We start from the raw sequence: 17,740 nt of genomic DNA on the forward strand, positions 1-17,740 counted from the left end.
AAGATGCATTTGATTTGAAGGTCTTTGCACAAACAACGTTAAGACACTACAGAGAAGCAAATAGAAGAGTCGCTCCTCAACAAGCGCATCTCAAAAAGCAAGCCCAAAGGCGCCATTGTCCATTGCGTTTCAAAACACAGGCAAGAGGGGGGGGGGGGGGGGGGGGGGGGGGGGGGGGGGGGGGGCAAAAACCGCAGGCCACAGGAGGTGTGTGTGTCTCAAAAGAGAGCCAGGAAAAGAGAGGGCTGATTAAAATGCTATTCAAAAGATTTATCGCTAAAGATGCCACAACGCTTTAAAATGCAGTGGCAAAATGCTACATATCGCCATTGCTCCTAAGGCCAAAAACGTAGCCGATCTTATGAACGCGGTTTTCTCTTTGTGCTAACACTCTCCAACACAATCAAAGAACCTGTAGCTCTGATACTATGTCAACATCTATATATATATATATATATATATATATATATATATAGAGAGAGAGAGAGAGAGAGAGAGAGAGAGAGAGAGAGAGAGAGAGAGAGAGAGAGAGAGAGAGAGAGTTGTTGAACCAACCAGCCATGGCATTGAAATGATAATTATACAATAGGGACTTGGGTGCAATTATATACTACCCAATAGGAATTGCCCCAACTGTAATAATGTCAAATAAGTAAAGTGAATACCTGAAAGGCAAAATAATAACTAGGCTCACATTGGGCATGCACTTGAGATGCAAAAAGTTTAACAATCTCGACATTACCATATGGAAACAAGTGAGCCAAAATGCTACCAATCATTCAACACCAATTTTGCGGAAGGAGAGTATCTACACTAATATTCATTTCATTGCCCGCTAGGCCAAAGATCCCTTCCAATCAAGATGTCTAGGGGATGAAAGCCATTGCAAGAGCTCGATAAAGATAGCTGAAGAATATACAAGAGCACGAGTTGAATTCTTCTAGATAGCAATGCTCAAATATTAGGGACAAGGGTAAAGCTTACACCAAAAAAGATGTATAGAGAGGTGCAACTTACAAAACGGCCCTCTTACTACTAGAAGAGGGCCGTTTACTACTATACACCAAAAAAGGTGTATAGAGAGGTGCAACTTACAAAACGGCCCTCTTACTACTAGAAGAGAATTAAGAGAGGCCTCCAGCGTTCCTCTACAGCGGGCACAAAAAAACCGACTCTACTCCTCTCTTGTAAAGTCGCTCGCTCTTCTGCTGTGGACAACCCAGCTTGACACAAGACCATGGACGAAGAGCAGCTAGATAAAGCTGTCTTAGCGTACCTGCAGAACAAGAAATATCATCAAGCCGAACAAGCTTTTCAAGAGGAGCTCCTCAAGTCTGGTTCCTCTTCGTCCAAGACTGGACCTGACATTGCCAACTCATTACTGCGTTATTCCAAGTAACTTTCTGAGAGAGAGAGAGAGAGAGAGAGAGAGAGAGAGAGAGAGAGAGAGAGAGAGAGAGAGAGATATATATATGATGCATTTTAATTGTCCAACCTTGTCTAGGTTGGACAATGCTCCTGTTTTATATAAGGAAGCATATAGCAAGCTTCGTAGCTGGGTTCATTCATCTCTCGATATATACAAGGTACTTAATATATTTGTTCTCTTTGATTTCCTGCCTTCTTGAATGCTTTAAATTCTCTGTCTGACCCCTAGAAACTTTGCCCTTCATTGAACTTCCGTGGTGAGATGCTTGATTATTATCTAATCTAGTTTTAATTAAGGAATCTACTTACATATGATTTCATGATTGATGGTTTAGTTGCCAAATTCGAAAATAAACTGGAATTTCTTCTAGTTTTAAGCACTGCTCCATATCCAGCAGTTGTGATCATCATGAAATAGGGTGCAAAATGATGGAAAGGAGATTGTTGCAATCACCCATCTGTGTGCGTGAGTTTGAATGCTGTAAGCGGGACCTTTGTATGCAATATATTTGAAATATGGTTTAGGTTAGGGCTCAAATGAAGGAATTGAATTGAAAAGAGCAATGGAGATGAGACATGGTAGTGCGTAGTTCTCTACCTAGATGCACTGGCCCCTAAGTCAGATGTCCCATACGGTACTTCTTTTATATTGATAATCATAGAGTACAATTGCTAGGGAGTCACTCGGCCATTGTGCAACGATGCACTGATTTGCAGCTGACCTCCCAAGGCATCACTTATAAAGGCATGTGGCCAAAGCATTGATATAGAAAGCTTGCGCCCTAAAACACCGGTGCCCCCAAAATTTAACTGCTTTCAATAACTCATGTGTGTGTGCGTGTGGTGTGTGTTGTGTTTGGGAGCATATGTTAGTACCTAGTTCTACACCCACTATGGGGCACTGACGACGTTAGTGGGGATGTCGTGGTATTTGGTCAATACTATGCATGATGGAGCTGATGGTTATATTGTCTTGTGGGTGACTACCATGGGTCTATTCCTTGCACTTTCCTTCAAGGGTGAATCTGGGCTTTTCCTGGATTCATCTAGGTATATGCTTTCAATAACTTTAACCGAAAAGTAGCCTGTGTCCAAAGTGCCAAGTCAACAATCGTTAATCATGCCTTTTGTTGCAAATCCTCCTATGTTTTGCTCCACAATTCTCGGGTCGTACATGCAGCTACAGATGGCTCGCTTTTCAACTATCTGGTATTGGGTCATGCCACATCATCAGTTTGTGACATATATACACCCCCTCCCCCCCGGGTTGAGAATAGTAATCGTCCTCAATTATTCTTGCAAAACAAACAGTGAACAATAAACCATCTCAGTAGACACTGACTTCATGTCGACATGCATTTGACTACTCAAACCATGCACTAGCAGACTGGTCACTAAACATTACATCATTATGCCCGATGAGATCTCAGATACGAATTGTGATCTTCATGACTGATTTAGCCATCCCATACAAATCTCATGTGCGGACTCGGCCGATGGCAACAATTTTCAAGAAGTGGCAAAGTACAATCGACCCTAAATCCAAGATGGCTAGTTTACATCTCACGACTTTAGAAATTAATGGGTCACTTATTAGTAAGTGAGTTATAAATAAGAGGTGCTTCGTATGCTGTACTACCTAGGCTTGGTACTAATGCTATTGTATGGAACACCTTGGACATGCACGTCCTGCATTGAATGTCACAACCAACTGGAAGAGAAGTGGCAGAAAGGACTTCTTTCTTGGGTTTCTTGTCACTCTTCAAAAGCACGATTAGGAACCGACACGCCCAAGAGGACTTGGGTTATGTGCGACCGCAACAAGCAAAAAAAATTCTTGTGGTTCTTTCCTTGAGTGATACAAAACACTGCCAAAGCTCTGATACCAATGTAAGGTGCAACGGGCTCAAGGGTTCCTTTTACTTAGGGAAGGGAGAGCCTTCCGTTCCTTTAATGAGAGAGTGCAATGGACACAAACAAAGTGAATAGACACTGTGCGTGAAGGTGCATGAGACTGAGAGATAGAGAGAGAAGAGAATACGACCCCGGGAAGTTGTCAAACCCTTCTCGAAGGGCCCCACTCTCGATGGCGAGAGTGGTCTACTATTGATTGCACAATCTGGTACAATGGTTGATGCAATGAGTCTAAATGCTTGCTATGTCGAGGTCAACGGTGTGGACGATGAGGACGAGTCTAGTGCTGAAAACTGAATGCTTCGAGCCAGTAACTGTGGCACCAAGTTGGGGGATGATCTGCTAACTTGATGGCTGAAAACACGCCGCTTCCTATGGCTGAAAACATTGTTTCTTATGGCTTGAATACGTTGGATAGCAGGCCTTTTTCCAGTCTCTGATTTGTTGTCCAAAACGCTGGTATGCTGCTGCTGTTGGAAAACGCAAAGTGGCTGTCCTTTAACTGCTGCAGAAACGCTGCTATGCTGTCCCTTTGCTGGCTGAAATCTCCTGCTGAAAAACGCTGGAAGTGCTGCTATAAAATGCTGGCAGAATTGCTCCTGGAAGCGCCTAGTGCAGGGTTGAATTTGCTGATGCAAAAACGCTGGTATGGCTGAAAAACGCTAGGCTGAATGGCTGATGGCGAGAGAGGTCTGTTCTTGCTGAGAAGGTTCTCAAGAGGGCCTGCTGCACTGGGTGCCTGTTGCTCTCCTTCTTCTTCTGCCAGATAGTGCTAACCCTAGGTTGCTTATATATTTACGTAGTCAAATTGCCCTACCTAGTTCCAACAAAAGTCACTTAAAAATAATAAGTGAAAAATGTCAAAAATAGGGAAAATAGGTTTAATGAACTGGAAAATTCCCTGATGGATTCTGATGGGAATGCTGATGATCATACTGTGTGCATCCGGAGGATATGCATCGAATCTAAGTGACTGGTCATGCACGGTCTGCGAACAAACTCACAAAAGTGCCAGATCACTTCCTATTCTAGACTGACTTGACTGAACTGAACCCTGGTCATGCTGTAGCTTGTCCACGGACACATAGGGTTGGATGTGTCACGTGACACAAAAACCCCCAGTAAATGGGATATAGGAGCAAGAGAGGGACAACTTTTGCCCCTAGGGCTTTGGGAAAGCACTGAACTGCAGGGGGGAGACTACCTAAAAGCAAAAGGACCATAGAAGGCCATGGAACCAAGCCAAAACCCGAGCTAAACATTGCTAAACACCACCCGACATGAGAAAACCATAGTAACAGGGAATGGCCGTTTTCAGGTCTCCGTTCCCCGTTCCCATTCCAAGTTCCCGTTCCGAATCCCCGTTCCGTGTTTCAAACGTGAGTGCCCGTAACAGGGAATGGCATTTTGTTCCACATCCCCGTTCGCGTTCCCGTTCCGGGCACAACCACAAAATAGCGCACACTCCCTAACGATTGTCCCTTGGAGAAACTGGGACCGAGTGGACAAATCCAAAGAGATGCCTGAACTCTAGTAGAAGATACCTGATTGAGATGGGCACAATAAATGGATTGGCCATTTTGAATGGCCTTGATAGATACTTGTCACGTGACACATCCAACCTATGTGTCGATGGACAAGCTACAGCATGACCAGGGTTCAATCAATCAAGTCAGTCTAGATTAGAAGTGATCTGACACTTTTGTGAGTCTATTCGTAGACCATGCATGCCCAGTCACTTAGTATAGATGCATATCCTCTGGTTGCACACAGCATGATCATCAGTATTCCCTTCAGAATCCATCAGGGGAATTTTCCAGTGCATTTAGCCTATTTTCCCTATTTTTGGTATTTTTCACTTATTATTTTTAAGTGACTTTCCAACAAAAGTAGGTAGGGCAATTTTGCTAAGTTAATATATAAGCAAACCCAAGTTAGCACTTTCTGGCAGAAGAGGCAGCAGGAGCTCCCCGCTCAACAGGCACCTTCTCAGCAAGAACTCTCCAAGTTCCCCTTGGTGAGCCCAGAACCCCCTTGGCGTTTGTTGGTCTCCTTCATCGCCATACTCAGCCCCTGGTGTTTTTCCCATGATCGCCAACAATACCCAGACAAGGCAACGTTTTTTGTTTCCAGCCATGATCGCCAGCAGATCCCAGACAGCCAGCGTTTTTCACTGACGCTAGAGAGGCAGCCAGCGTTTTTGGTTTTCAGCCTATTTCGCATCAGAACAGGAGCGTTTTCAGCATTAGACACGGTAGCAGATTTAGCCCTTGAAGCCTTGCAGAAGACCCCCATTTTCAGCCTCAAAAACGTAGCCAAAACAGTCATTTTCAGCCACCGAAACAGCCCCGAATTTCAGCAGTAAGAAGACCACAGATTTCAGCCCTAAAGTCGTTGTCGTCATCACCGTCGTCGTCATCGGCATAGTCCCAAGTTGCATCAGTCCATTGCATCCGCATTGTACCACTTTGTGCAATCATAAGTAGACCACTCTCGCCGACGAGAGTGGGGCCTTCAGAGGAGGGTTTTACGTCTCTGGTGTCGTATCTCTCTTCTCTCTCTATCTCTCAGTCTCATACACTTGCACGCACAGTGTCCATTCACTTTGTTCGTGATCATAGCATTCTCTCATTAAGAACGGAAGGCTCTATCTTCCATAAGAACAAAAGGAACCTTGAGCACAGTTCGGAGCACTCATCTTGAGCAAAGTGCAAACAATCATTCCGCTGCACCTAACATTGGAATCAGAGCTTTGACAGTGTTCTGTATCACTCAAGGAAAGAACCACAAGAATCACAAGAATTTTTTTTGCTTGTTGCGGTCGCACGAACCCAAGTTCGCTTGGGCGTGTCGATTCCTAATCCTGTTTTTTGAAGAGTGACTGGAATCCCAAGAAAGAAGGGCTTGTCCAGCCTCCCCTTGTGTCTCTTTTCACTCATTGAGAGCGGACCGTGCACTTAGCGGCCGGCCAATCGATGTGAGGTGGGAAAAAGCAACCTTGGTGTGAGCGCAAGGCCGCCAAGGAGTGCGCCCGTAGAAAGGAGTAGAACTCGGGTGAAGAGAAGATCCTTCTTAAACGCAGTTTGCAAGCGAAAGAAGAACCTCAAGAACCTCAAGAACCCAAGTTCCTCGTGAACTCAAGAACCAAGACCCCCAAGAACCCAAGTTCCTCGTGAACTTAAGAACCCAAGACCACAAGAACCCACGACTTCAGAATGATCATCACTCGAAGCGGAATGGATACTTCGCTTGGAGGTAATGAGCATGAGAGAGGTGAAGAAGAATTTTCCCCACGAGGAGGTTTTTCTGACCCTTCCCCATCTACGACACCGATTGCTCTAACTCCAATGGAGGAGTTGGAGCTGTTGTTTATGGAACAGAATTTACAACGCAAAGCAAGAAATGCCTTAAGAATGGCAACCATAGTGCGTGAGCGTGAGCAAGCACGCTTGGAAGCCAAAGAACGACAAGCCAAATTGGATCGTGAATTCAAATCATCATACTTGTCTTTATGATCCAAATCATCATCATGCAAATCATTGTCAATCAAATCATCATCACGCTTCACACAATCATGCAAATCCTGTGTGTCATGCTTTGGAGAAGAAGAGACTGAGAGAGTCTCCTTTTCCCGAATCTCTTGCATCGGTGTCGGCACTTGAGAAAAGAGTCGCAACATCGCTTGCATTCGTGCTTTGGTTTCGCGATAAAATTCTGCTTGCATGAAATTGAGCCACAAATGGTCATACATCGACAAAATTTGTCAAATGTGCGTAGATTGCATCAATTTGCACTTTCCCGAATGTAATCGCATCATAAAAACCCTTGCAAAAACTTGCGTAAATCTGAAATTTCCTTAAAACACCTGTTTTAGGGCTTGTTTTTCGGCAATTTCAGTGTTTTTGGGTAGCGGAGACTTAGCAAAAGTATTCCCACACCTTAATACATCATTTGCAAAACCTGTATTTTCACTGTCATAACCTGTAATTTCCTGTTTTGACCTAATTTCAGCCTGTTTTAGGTCAATTTGGGTTGCCGGGAGCTCTCTAGTGTCCGGGGACGAGTCCTTTGGTGACGAAATTGCAAAATCTCGCGTGAAAGTTGACCTTCTTGGCTGAAATTCAGCGTTTGCAGGTTTAGGGCAAACCCTAATCGAGGCTTTGATACCAGTTGATGAGCGCGCGGCGGTGTGTGCAAGTGAAAGAGCACGCGAGGAAGTGCAGTGTGTGTGCAGAGAGGGGAGGCGAAGATCAGCAAAAGAGGAAGCGCTAGTAGAAGAAGAGGGAGAGAGAGAGAGCTCACATTTTTGGGAAAAACTCAATAAGTAAGTTTTGGGTTTTCCCACTTTTATTATAAGTGACCTCTAAAAAATGTGTCCAGGTTTAATGTGAACCTGGACAAAGTATAAAAATGTACAAAAAGGGGTTATTTAGGCCTTTAACCCAACAAGTTGATTGCTCTAGATCATACAAGAAAGATTCGATCTCATCGTTTGCATGTGTTTGATGAACGGGTTGTCACTCCGTCTCTATGTTCATCTACGTTGCATACACAATCTTTAGCGAAGACAAGATTTTTTCCCTTCACTTTACATGGAATAGGTATGTTCATGATTTTGTGTTGGAAGTGGTTTTAGGAATTTTCAACCATGGAGATTCTTGAAGAAGAAAGAAGCATGACTCTCGACGAAGTTGAAGCACTGAAGGAGATACCAAAGACTTTGTGTCGCTTTCGGCGCGGCCCAAAGAAGCAAGCGTTGCAGACCTTTATGAAGTTCAAGTACCGCACGACCCACACATCAGAGTGGACCGGCGAAGAGTCCCTTCCAGGATTCCGGATGCTATTGGTGATCTCCCTCGACGCCATACAGTTCGGTACCAGTACCTCACTTTGAAAAGGAGGGGATGTCACGTGACACATCCAACCCTATGTGTCCGTGGACAAGCTACTGCATGACCAGGGTTCAGTCAGTCAAGTCAGTATAGGTTAGAAGTGATTTGGCACTTTTGTGAGTCTATTTGTAGACTGTGCATGCCCAGTCACTTAGTATAAATGCATATCCTCTGGTTGCACACAACATGATCATCAGTATTCCCTTCAGAATCCTATAAAATATTTGAAAGGTATAATATAAGGATCCTATTTAAGCTCTTGTATACCCTTGAGAACTACTCTTATGAAGATTTGGAGCTAAAAGAGTCTCATAGTACTCAACTTCGAGTACTGTTAGACAAATTTCTGAAGTCCAAATGTCCTAGTCTGACAAATCCCTTGGTTGGAAAGAAAGATTTGTTGATAACTATCTTTACCTCCCCTGGCTTAGACAAGATTGGATTAAGCTCTATTTTGAGATCTCAAGAAGCTTTGGATGCTCTCCCTCCTTGTGTGAGAAAGGTATGGAACCATCCTGTCGTAGCTTTCAAATATGTGAAAACTTTAGGACAAAAAGCTTTCAATTATAGTGACAGGGGACGTAATCTTAAAAAGCAAGAGAGGCTTGCAATCTCAAGTATTGATTGCCCTTCTTGTAAAACTGCCTTTTCTTCTTACGTAAATGGAGCTTTGGGTCATGTAGTTATTGCCGATTGTTCTATCCTTCCTTCGGATTCCTTGAAAGACCTTTTCTCAAGAGGTACTAAATATAGGCTCCCTTCCTCAAACGACTCTTGCCTTCTCAAAGCCATAGAAAAAGGAATTTCTAGTTTCGTAGTAAAGTTTGAGGTGTCTTTAGGAGTTCAAGGTATTTTTACCCATTGGAAGTCTGTAATCCTCAAGAAAGATTCTTTGAAATTAGCATCTTGCTCTCGGAACGTTTCTTCAGGAAGGAACAGCTTATCTTCTTTTGATCGTGATGCTCTTAGGAAATTTCATTGTGATTTTGTAATCTCTTATGTAGATAAGTGCTCTAATAACTTTGTTGTTACGTGCAAAAAGTTCTATTTAGAATGCTTGTTAGGTGAAGTAAACTCTCAGACTTACAGTAATTGTGATCTTTCAATGCAAGAGGTTATCTTGAAACATCAAGACTTTTGTAAGTCTTTTGGTTTCAAGTGCCAGCCTAAATTACCTTTTTTATATACCGTTTGGAAGTTCCACAAGAACCCTATAAAGCCTAGATTTATAGCTGCTTCTTGTAACACCTCTTTGACCGAGGTTTCAAAATGGCTTAGTTATTGTTTCAAAGCCATTTTACCTAGCGTAAATGAATTGTGGAATAATATGCTTAAGGAAGCAGACGTACCTACTGATTCAAGTTGGATTTTAAATGATTCAGTAGGTGTGATTCCTGTTTTAAAGTTTTTGAACTCTTCAAGAAGCCTTAAGGAGAAATCTTCTCCTTTATGTCTCCAAACTTTTGACTTTACAACGTTATACACGAAGCTAAATTTGGAGGACCTTAAATTTAGAGTCAAGTCTCTTATTTCAAAAGTTTTGCGTACAAGCTTGAGAAGGATAGGTACAAGGCATTGTTAGTAGAAAAGTCAGCCTTGAACTTTGACTTCTTATGGCTGAAAAAATGTAGATGTAGACAAAGGAAGAAAGAGATTCACCAGGATTGTAGATGACATTTACATCATATCTTGGTTAGATTTTCTTTTGGACAATTTATATAAAACCATCGGCGACTCTCTTTTCAAGCAAACAATTGGTATCCCTATGGGCACCAATTGTGCTGTTTTTCTTGCTAATTTCTATCTTTTTACTTATGAGTTTGATTTTATGGAGTGTCTTGTCCTTGCTAACACTTGCCCAATATTTTTGCACAAGTTATGCAATGTAAGACGCTTTGTAGATGATCTTTTTGTCCCTGACGTTCCTTCTTTTCAAGATTTTATATACTTGAATTCGAGTTCTGTAGGTGGAGGAATTTATCCCAAGGAGTTTTGTGAACTTAACTGTACCACAAATAGTGATTGTTGTGCCTTTTTAGACCTTAAGTTCTTTCAGACTCCCTTGGGATTAGAAGTAGATATCTATGATAAGCGCCTTGAACCAGAATATGCCAATCTAAAAATCATCCGCATGCCTCACATTTCTTCGAACATTTCTCTTTTAGCCAAGTACGGTGTCATTTGCTCTCAACTATTTAGATTTTCTTGTCTTTGTTCTAGTAAATCTACTTTTGTTGTTCAATCTTGCCATCTTATTTCTTTACTAGTTGAAAAAGGATACTCATTCAAAAGAATCATGAAAAAAGTTCGTTCATTTTTGCATCGTAGTAAGTTTATTTTTAGTGTTTTTTCCTTTGGAATGTTCAAGATAATCAGTAGTAAATTCAATAGAAGTGGGGAGCTAAAAAGCCCACTTATTGTTTGACGTAATAACACCTTATGTTGTTGTTTTGATCTTTAGCGCTTCTAGTATTTTCACTATAGCTTGACAATTGCTAGCCTTTATCATGGATGAGTATGCCCATCACCTCCGGAGGGTGATAGAAACTCAGCTCGTTGGTTTTGTAGAGTACGTTCAAATCATGAATGACCTCTATATAAACCTGCACCTACTCTTGGGCACTGACGACGTGAGTAGGGATGTCATAGCTGTTGTCCAAGCTATGCATGATAAAGGTGATAATCTTATTCTTCCTGTTTGGACAAGCAGTGAAGTTGAGATCACATATTGTCAAGTTTGGTTCTTTGCTCTTCGTAGATTTGTAGTAGTATTCATTTTTCGATTTCATATTTAGCTTACCTGAGGACTTAAGATTGTGTTCTGTTATAAGTTGTTGTGTGAAGTTTGATTTCTAGGATTAAGTTTTTAAGATGTCTTATCCTTTTTTTTTTTTTTTTTTGGCTTAAAGTTGAGTACTTGTTTTAAGCTAAGTAAGTTGCGTCAACTTATTTTACACATGCCTTTTCTAAAAACATTTTTAAGTTAATAATGTTTTGTTTTATCTAGTTTTGTTTCGAAGCAAACAAAGTGATTTAGTTTGTTTGTTTGTTTTTGTTTTTCTCTTCTTTTCGTGTGTCTCTTGCTTTTATAGTTTTATGAGTGCTTTATTCCCTCTTATAATTCGTGAGTTCAGACTATTCTGAACTTATGAAGGTATATCAGTATTCCCTTCAGAATCCATCAGATTCCATCGGGGAAATTTTCCAGTGCATTTAGCCTATTTTCCCTATTTTTGGTATTTTTCACTTATTATTTTTAAGTGACTTTCCAACAAAAGTAGGTAGGGCAATTTTGCTAAGCTAATATATAAGCAAACCCAAGTTAGCACTTTCTGGCAGAAGAGACAGCAGGAGCTCCCCGCTCAACAGGCACCTTCTCAGCAAGAACTCTCCAAGTTCCCCTTGGTGAGCCCAGAACCCCCTTGGCGTTTGTTGGTCTCCTTCATCGCCATACTCAGCCCCTGGCGTTTTTCCCATGATCGCCAGCAGTACCCAGACAAGGCAGCGTTTTTGGTTTCCAGCCATGATCGCCAGCAGATCCCGGACAGCCAACGTTTTTCACTCACGCTAGAGAGGCAGCCAGCGTTTTTGGGTTTCAGCCTATTTCAAATCAGAACAGCAGTGTTTTCAGCATTAGACACAGTAGTAGATTTAGCCCTGGAAGCCTTGCAGAAGACCCCTATTTTCAGCCTCGAAAACGCAGCCAAAACAGTCATTTTCAGCCACCGAAACAGCCCCGAATTTCAGCAGTAAGAAGACCACAGATTTCAGCCCTAAGGTCGTCGTCGTCATCGGCATAGTCCCAAGTTGCATCAGTCCATTGCATCCGCATTGTACCACTTTGTGCAATCATAAGGAGACCACTCTCGCCGACGAGAGTGGGGCCTTCAGATGAGGGTTTTACAACGTCTCTGGTGTCGTATCTCTCTTCTCTCTCTATCTCTCAGTCTCATACACCTGCATGCACAGTGTCCATTCACTTTGTTCGTGATCATAGCATTCTCTCATTAAGAACGGAAGGCTCTACCTTCCATAAGAACAAAAGGAACCTTGAGCACAGTTCGGAGCACTCATCTTGAGCAAAGCGCAAACAATCATTCCGCTGCACCTAACAATACTCCTCTCTGGGCAGTTTCTGTTAGGTGCAACGGAATGAATGTTGTATTTTCTCAAGATTAGTGATCTTTATTTGCTCAAGGTTCCTTTTAGTTCTTAGGGAAGGAGAGAGCCTTCCGTCTTTATGGAGAGTGCTATGATCACGAACAAAGTGAGTGGATATTGTGCGTGCAAGTGAATGAGACTGAGGGAAGGAGAGAGAAGATATACGACACCGAGAGGTTGTAAAACCCTCCTCCGAAGGCCCCACTCTCGTCGGCGAGAGTGGTCTATTTCTTGATTGCACAAAGGTGTACAATGCGTATGCAATGGACAGATGCAAATTGGACTATGCCGATGGCGACGACCATGACTCGATGGCTGAAATCTGTGAGTTTCTAATCGCTGAATTCGGGGACTGATACGGTGGCTGAAAATGATTGTTTTGGTTGCGTTTTTATGGCTAAAAATGGGGGAACATCTGTAACCGTCTAGGGGCTGATCTGCTACTGTGTCATAGGCTGAAAACTGCGAGAATCCAACTGCTGAATTTTGCGTTTTGGCTACTGCTGAGCTTGCGTTTTTGACAAGGCTGAAAAAACGCCGAATCTGCAAAGTGATGCTGGCGATGCTGGATCTGCTGCAGTTCCCTAGCGTTAGTAAAAACGCTATGGCTGGGCTGATTCTATCTCATAGGAAAAATGCCAAGCAAGAGGTTGTATGGCGATGGTCTGATGCTGAGGGGGGGTTACTGCTGAGAAGTTGCCCGTTGAGCGGAAAGCTCCTGCTGCCTCTTCTGCCAGAAAGTGCTAACTTGGGTTTGCTTATATATTAACTTAGCAAAATTGCCCTACCTACTTTTGTTGGAAAGTCACTTAAAAATAATAAGTGAAAATAACCAATAAATAGGAAATAGGCTAAATGCATTGGAAAATTCCCCTAATTGATGCTAATGGATTCTGATGGGAATTCCGATGATCATGCTGTGTGCAACTGGAGGATATGCATCTATGCTAAGTGACTGGGCATGCACGGTCTACGAATAGACTCACAAAAGTGCCAGATCACTGCTAATCTAACTTGATCGGACTGACTGAACCCTGCTGTGGTGTAGCTTGTCCACGGACACATAGGGTTATGATGTGTCACGTGACATCCTCTCCTTTTCAAAGTGAGGTACTGGTACCGAACTGTATGGCGTCGAGGGAGATCGCCAACAGCATCCGGAATTCTGGAAGGGACCTTTTCGTCGGCCCACTCTGATTTGTGGGTCGTGCGGTACTTGAACTTCATAGAGGTCTGCAACGCTTGCTTCTTGCCGCACCGAAAGCGACTCAAAGTCTTCTGTGGCTCCTTGGATGCTTCAACTTCGTCTAGAGTCCTGCTTCTTTCGACTTCAAGAATCTCCATGGCTGAAAATTCCTGAAACCATCTCCAACACAAAACCATGAGCATACCCATTCCATGTAAAGTGAAGGAAAAAAATCTTGTCTTCTCTAAAGACTGTGTATGCAATGTAGATGAACATGGAGACGGAGTGACAACCCGTTCATCAAACACATGCAAATAATGAGGTCGAATCTTTTCTGTGTGATCGAAGTCAATCAACTGTGGCAAATCACAATGGAAATGCCCATGCTTGGTGCTCATACAATCATGTGCTCTGTCAACAACTGTGTCATGCCAAGGAAGAGACATGGAATGTGACTTCTTGACATACAAACTTTTCAGCTTTTCATGCACAATCTGCACACATTCGTGCTCATCCATGAGAGAAACGTGCTCGACATACAATATGTCATGCCTAGTAAAAGGGATCACATAACGATGATGACTAAAATACAGGAAACCTTCACGAATGAAACACTCGAACAATGCGTGCGTATCAATCATGCGAACACATAATACTTTCTGTGAGGGTGCTTTTGACCAAGGCTCGAGAGCCAATATCGCTTCTTCGGGATCTATCGAATCTGCTTGTGGGGGATCTGTGGACCTCGACTCGAAAGCCAAGATCGATTCTTGGTGATTGATCGAATCTACAACGAGGTTAGCTTCGCTAGAAAAAGCATCCACTAACACATCCTCCTTGTGAACAATCACTTCATCTTCATGCAATTCATCATGCTTGTCTTTTTCATCCAAATCATCATGCAAATCATGGTCAATCAAATCATCATCATGCTTCACACAATCATGCAAATCCTGTGTGTCATGCTTTGGAGAAGAAGAGACTGAGAGAGTCTCCTTTTCCCGAATCTCTTGCATCGGTGCCTGCACTGGAGACAAGAGTCGCAAGAACTCTTGGATGTGTCGGTCGCGCCGTTCTCGTCTTGCCTTTCTTGCTGCTTCTCTTTCTACTTCTCTTGCCTTTCTTTCTACTTCTCTTTCTGCTTTTTCTTCTCGGTGTCTGCGTTTCATTTCTGCCATTCTTTCCTTAAACATCTGCTTTAACTCCTCCATAGGAGTTAGTGCAATCTTTGTCGTAGATGGGGAAGGGTCGGAAAAACCTCGTGGTGGGGAAAATTCTTCTTCGTCTCTCTCATGCTCATCACCTCCAAGCGAAGTATCCATTCCGCTTCGGGTGACGACCATTCTGCAATCGTGGGTTCTTGGGGGTCTTGGGTTCTTAAGTTCACGAGGAACTTGGGTTCTTGAGGGTCTTGGATTCTTAAGTTCACGAGGAACTTGGGTTCTTGAGGTTTTCTTTCGCTTGCAAATCGCGTTGGAGAAGGATCTTCTCTTCACTCGAGTTCTACTCCTTTCTGCAGGCGCACCCCTTGGCGGCCTTGCGCTCACACCAAGGTTGCTTTTTCCCACCTTACGTCGATTTGCCGGCCGCGTAGTGCACGGTCCGCTCTCAATGAGTGAAAAGAGACACAAGGGGAGGTTGGACAAGCCCTTCTTTCTTGGGATTCCTATCACTCTTCAACAAAACACGACTAGGAATCGCCACGCCCAAGTAAACTTGGGTTCGTGCGATCACAAGAAGCAAAAAAATTCTTGTGGTTCTTGTGGTTCTTTCCTTGAGTAATGCAGAACACTTCCTAAGCTCTGATACCAATGTTAGGTGCAGCGGAATGAATGTTGTATTTTCTCAAGATTAGTGATCTTTATTTGCTCAAGGTTCCTTTTAGTTCTTAGGGAAGGAGAGAGCCTTCCGTCTTTATGGAGAGTGCTATGATCACGAACAAAGTGAGTGGATATTGTGCGTGCAAGTGAATGAGACTGAGAGAAGGAGAGAGAAGAGATACGACACCGAGAGGTTGTAAAACCCTCCTCCGAAGGCCCCACTCTCGTCGGCGAGAGTGGTCTATTTCTTGATTGCACAAAGGTGTACAATGCGTATGCAATGGACAGATGCAAATTGTACTATGCCGATGGCGACGACGACGACTCGATGGCTGAAATCTGTGAGTTTCTAATCGCTGAATTCGGGGACTGATTCGGTGGCTGAAAATGATTGTTTTGGTTGCGTTTTTATGGCTAAAAATGGGGGAACATCTGTAACCGTCTAGGGGCTGATCTGCTACTGTGTCATAGGCTGAAAACTGCGAGAATCCAACTGCTGAATTTTGCGTTTTGGCTACTGCTGAGCTTGCGTTTTTGACAAGGCTGAAAAAACGCCGAATCTGCAAAGTGATGCTGGCGATGCTGGATCTGCTGCAGTTCCCTAGCGTTAGTAAAAACGCTATGGCTGGGCTGATTCTATCTCATAGGAAAAATGCCAAGCAAGAGGTTGTATGGCGATGGTCTGATGCTGAGGGGGGGTTACTGCTGAGAAGTTGCCCGTTGAGCGGAAAGCTCCTGCTGCCTCTTCTGCCAGAAAGTGCTAACTTGGGTTTGCTTATATATTAACTTAGCAAAATTGCCCTACCTACTTTTGTTGGAAAGTCACTTAAAAATAATAAGTGAAAATAACCAATAAATAGGAAAATAGGCTAAATGCATTGGAAAATTCCCCTAACTGATGCTAATGGATTTTGATGGGAATTCCGATGATCATGCTGTGTGCAACCAGAGGATATGCATCTATGCTAAGTGACTTGGCATGCACGGTCTACGAATAGACTCACAAAAGTGCCAGATCACTGCTAATCTAACTTGATCGAAGTGACTGAACCCTGTTGTGGTGTAGCTTGTCCACGGACACATAGGGTTGTGATGTGTCACGTGACAGTTTCACTTGCTTTCCTCATAGACATGATGCTAGCATTGGGGATTATGTTTTGGCTCTCACATCACCTTTACTACGCATTCGTGACTTATCAGTCTGGCATAGACCTGTTGGAGTGGATGTAGATTATGCTCATATAGTAGATTTTACTTACACTATTGGTGTAAGGATGCTAGGTACTAATCCTTAATTAAGTACTTAAACTCATGATTAAGACTTAAGAAACTTGAACTGAACTTAGAAACAAGACTCAGAAGACTCTGTCTTTGATTGATTGAAAGCGAGTACAATAGGCTCCTTATATAGGAGACGAAGAGTCACAAATGAAAAGACACGTCTCATGGTGAAGAGACGCGACTTTAGACGTAAAGACACATCCTTTTGGTGAAGAGCTGCGACCATTGGGCGAAGAGTTGCACCCCTAGAGCGAAGGGGTGTGACCAATCGTCGAAGGAGTGTGGCTTTTGGCGAAGAGGCACGTCTCTTGAGCGAAGGGTCGTGACCATCCAAGTGTAGGGGTTCTCCTTGGCATGGCACTTTGCGTATCTGCAACTAGGAGTGTATGTAATATTGCAACATAGTCACAATCGTGACATTCCCTTCCTCTTTAAATAAAACCCAGGGTAGTTGTAGAAACTCCGGGAGAAGGAAATGTATTGTTGTTGTGCTTATGCATCCAAAGCTCTTTCTGTTAAGTCCCATGTCATGGCATTGTTATCGACCATGACTATTTTGCCAAACTAAAAACTGATCATATCTGCAACTTGATAAGTGCCTTTGTCAAAGTCATTTGTAACTTCGAGCTTTGTCCAATAAAAGATTGAATCTGTATCTGCTTCGAGTGAAATTATTGGTAAATTGACTTGGGTTTTCTGTTGAGTGATGACCACTGGTTGGAAATCTGTAAGGTGTTCCATTGGTTTGTTTGGAATAGTAAAATCCTCTTGAAGGGATGTCGTAGATTGAGACAGAGTAGTGTTTGGAGGTATATCCATATGTAAAGGTTTATCAATAAAACAAGTTGTGTCCAAAGATTCATTTGCAGCGACTAAAGTCGTGCTGCAAGAGTTTGTATCTGCTTTATCCTTTACACCGCTAAAGGCAAGGACTGGAGTCTTCAAGTTTGAAGATTTATCATTCACCATAGCATCTAGAGACAAAGACCGTATTCTGCAACGACGGTGATGAGGTGAATTTTCCTGCCTTGATCACGGGCAAAGAAGGTTATGTGCTT

The 17,740-nt window shown here is 42.9% G+C and overlaps 1 protein-coding gene across 1 annotated transcript in view; it reads left to right on the forward strand.

Moving 5' to 3' along the window:
- The first annotated feature begins 1,115 nt into the window (after positions 1–1,115).
- TAF5 (TBP-associated factor 5) overlaps positions 1,116–17,740 on the forward strand; it is a 136,580-nt gene continuing 119,955 nt past the window's right edge. Inside the window, exons 1-2 of the mRNA XM_086501738.1 lie at positions 1,116–1,395; positions 1,505–1,586. Of these exons, the coding sequence (XP_086357864.1) occupies positions 1,238–1,395; positions 1,505–1,586 (240 nt within the window). The 5' untranslated portion in view covers positions 1,116–1,237. The remainder of the gene's footprint in view (positions 1,396–1,504; positions 1,587–17,740) is intronic.

The sequence above is a fragment of the Adiantum capillus-veneris genome, chromosome 26 (assembly GCF_014529385.1).
Source record: "Adiantum capillus-veneris isolate H3 chromosome 26, ASM1452938v2, whole genome shotgun sequence".
NCBI lineage: Eukaryota > Viridiplantae > Streptophyta > Polypodiopsida > Polypodiales > Pteridaceae > Adiantum > Adiantum capillus-veneris.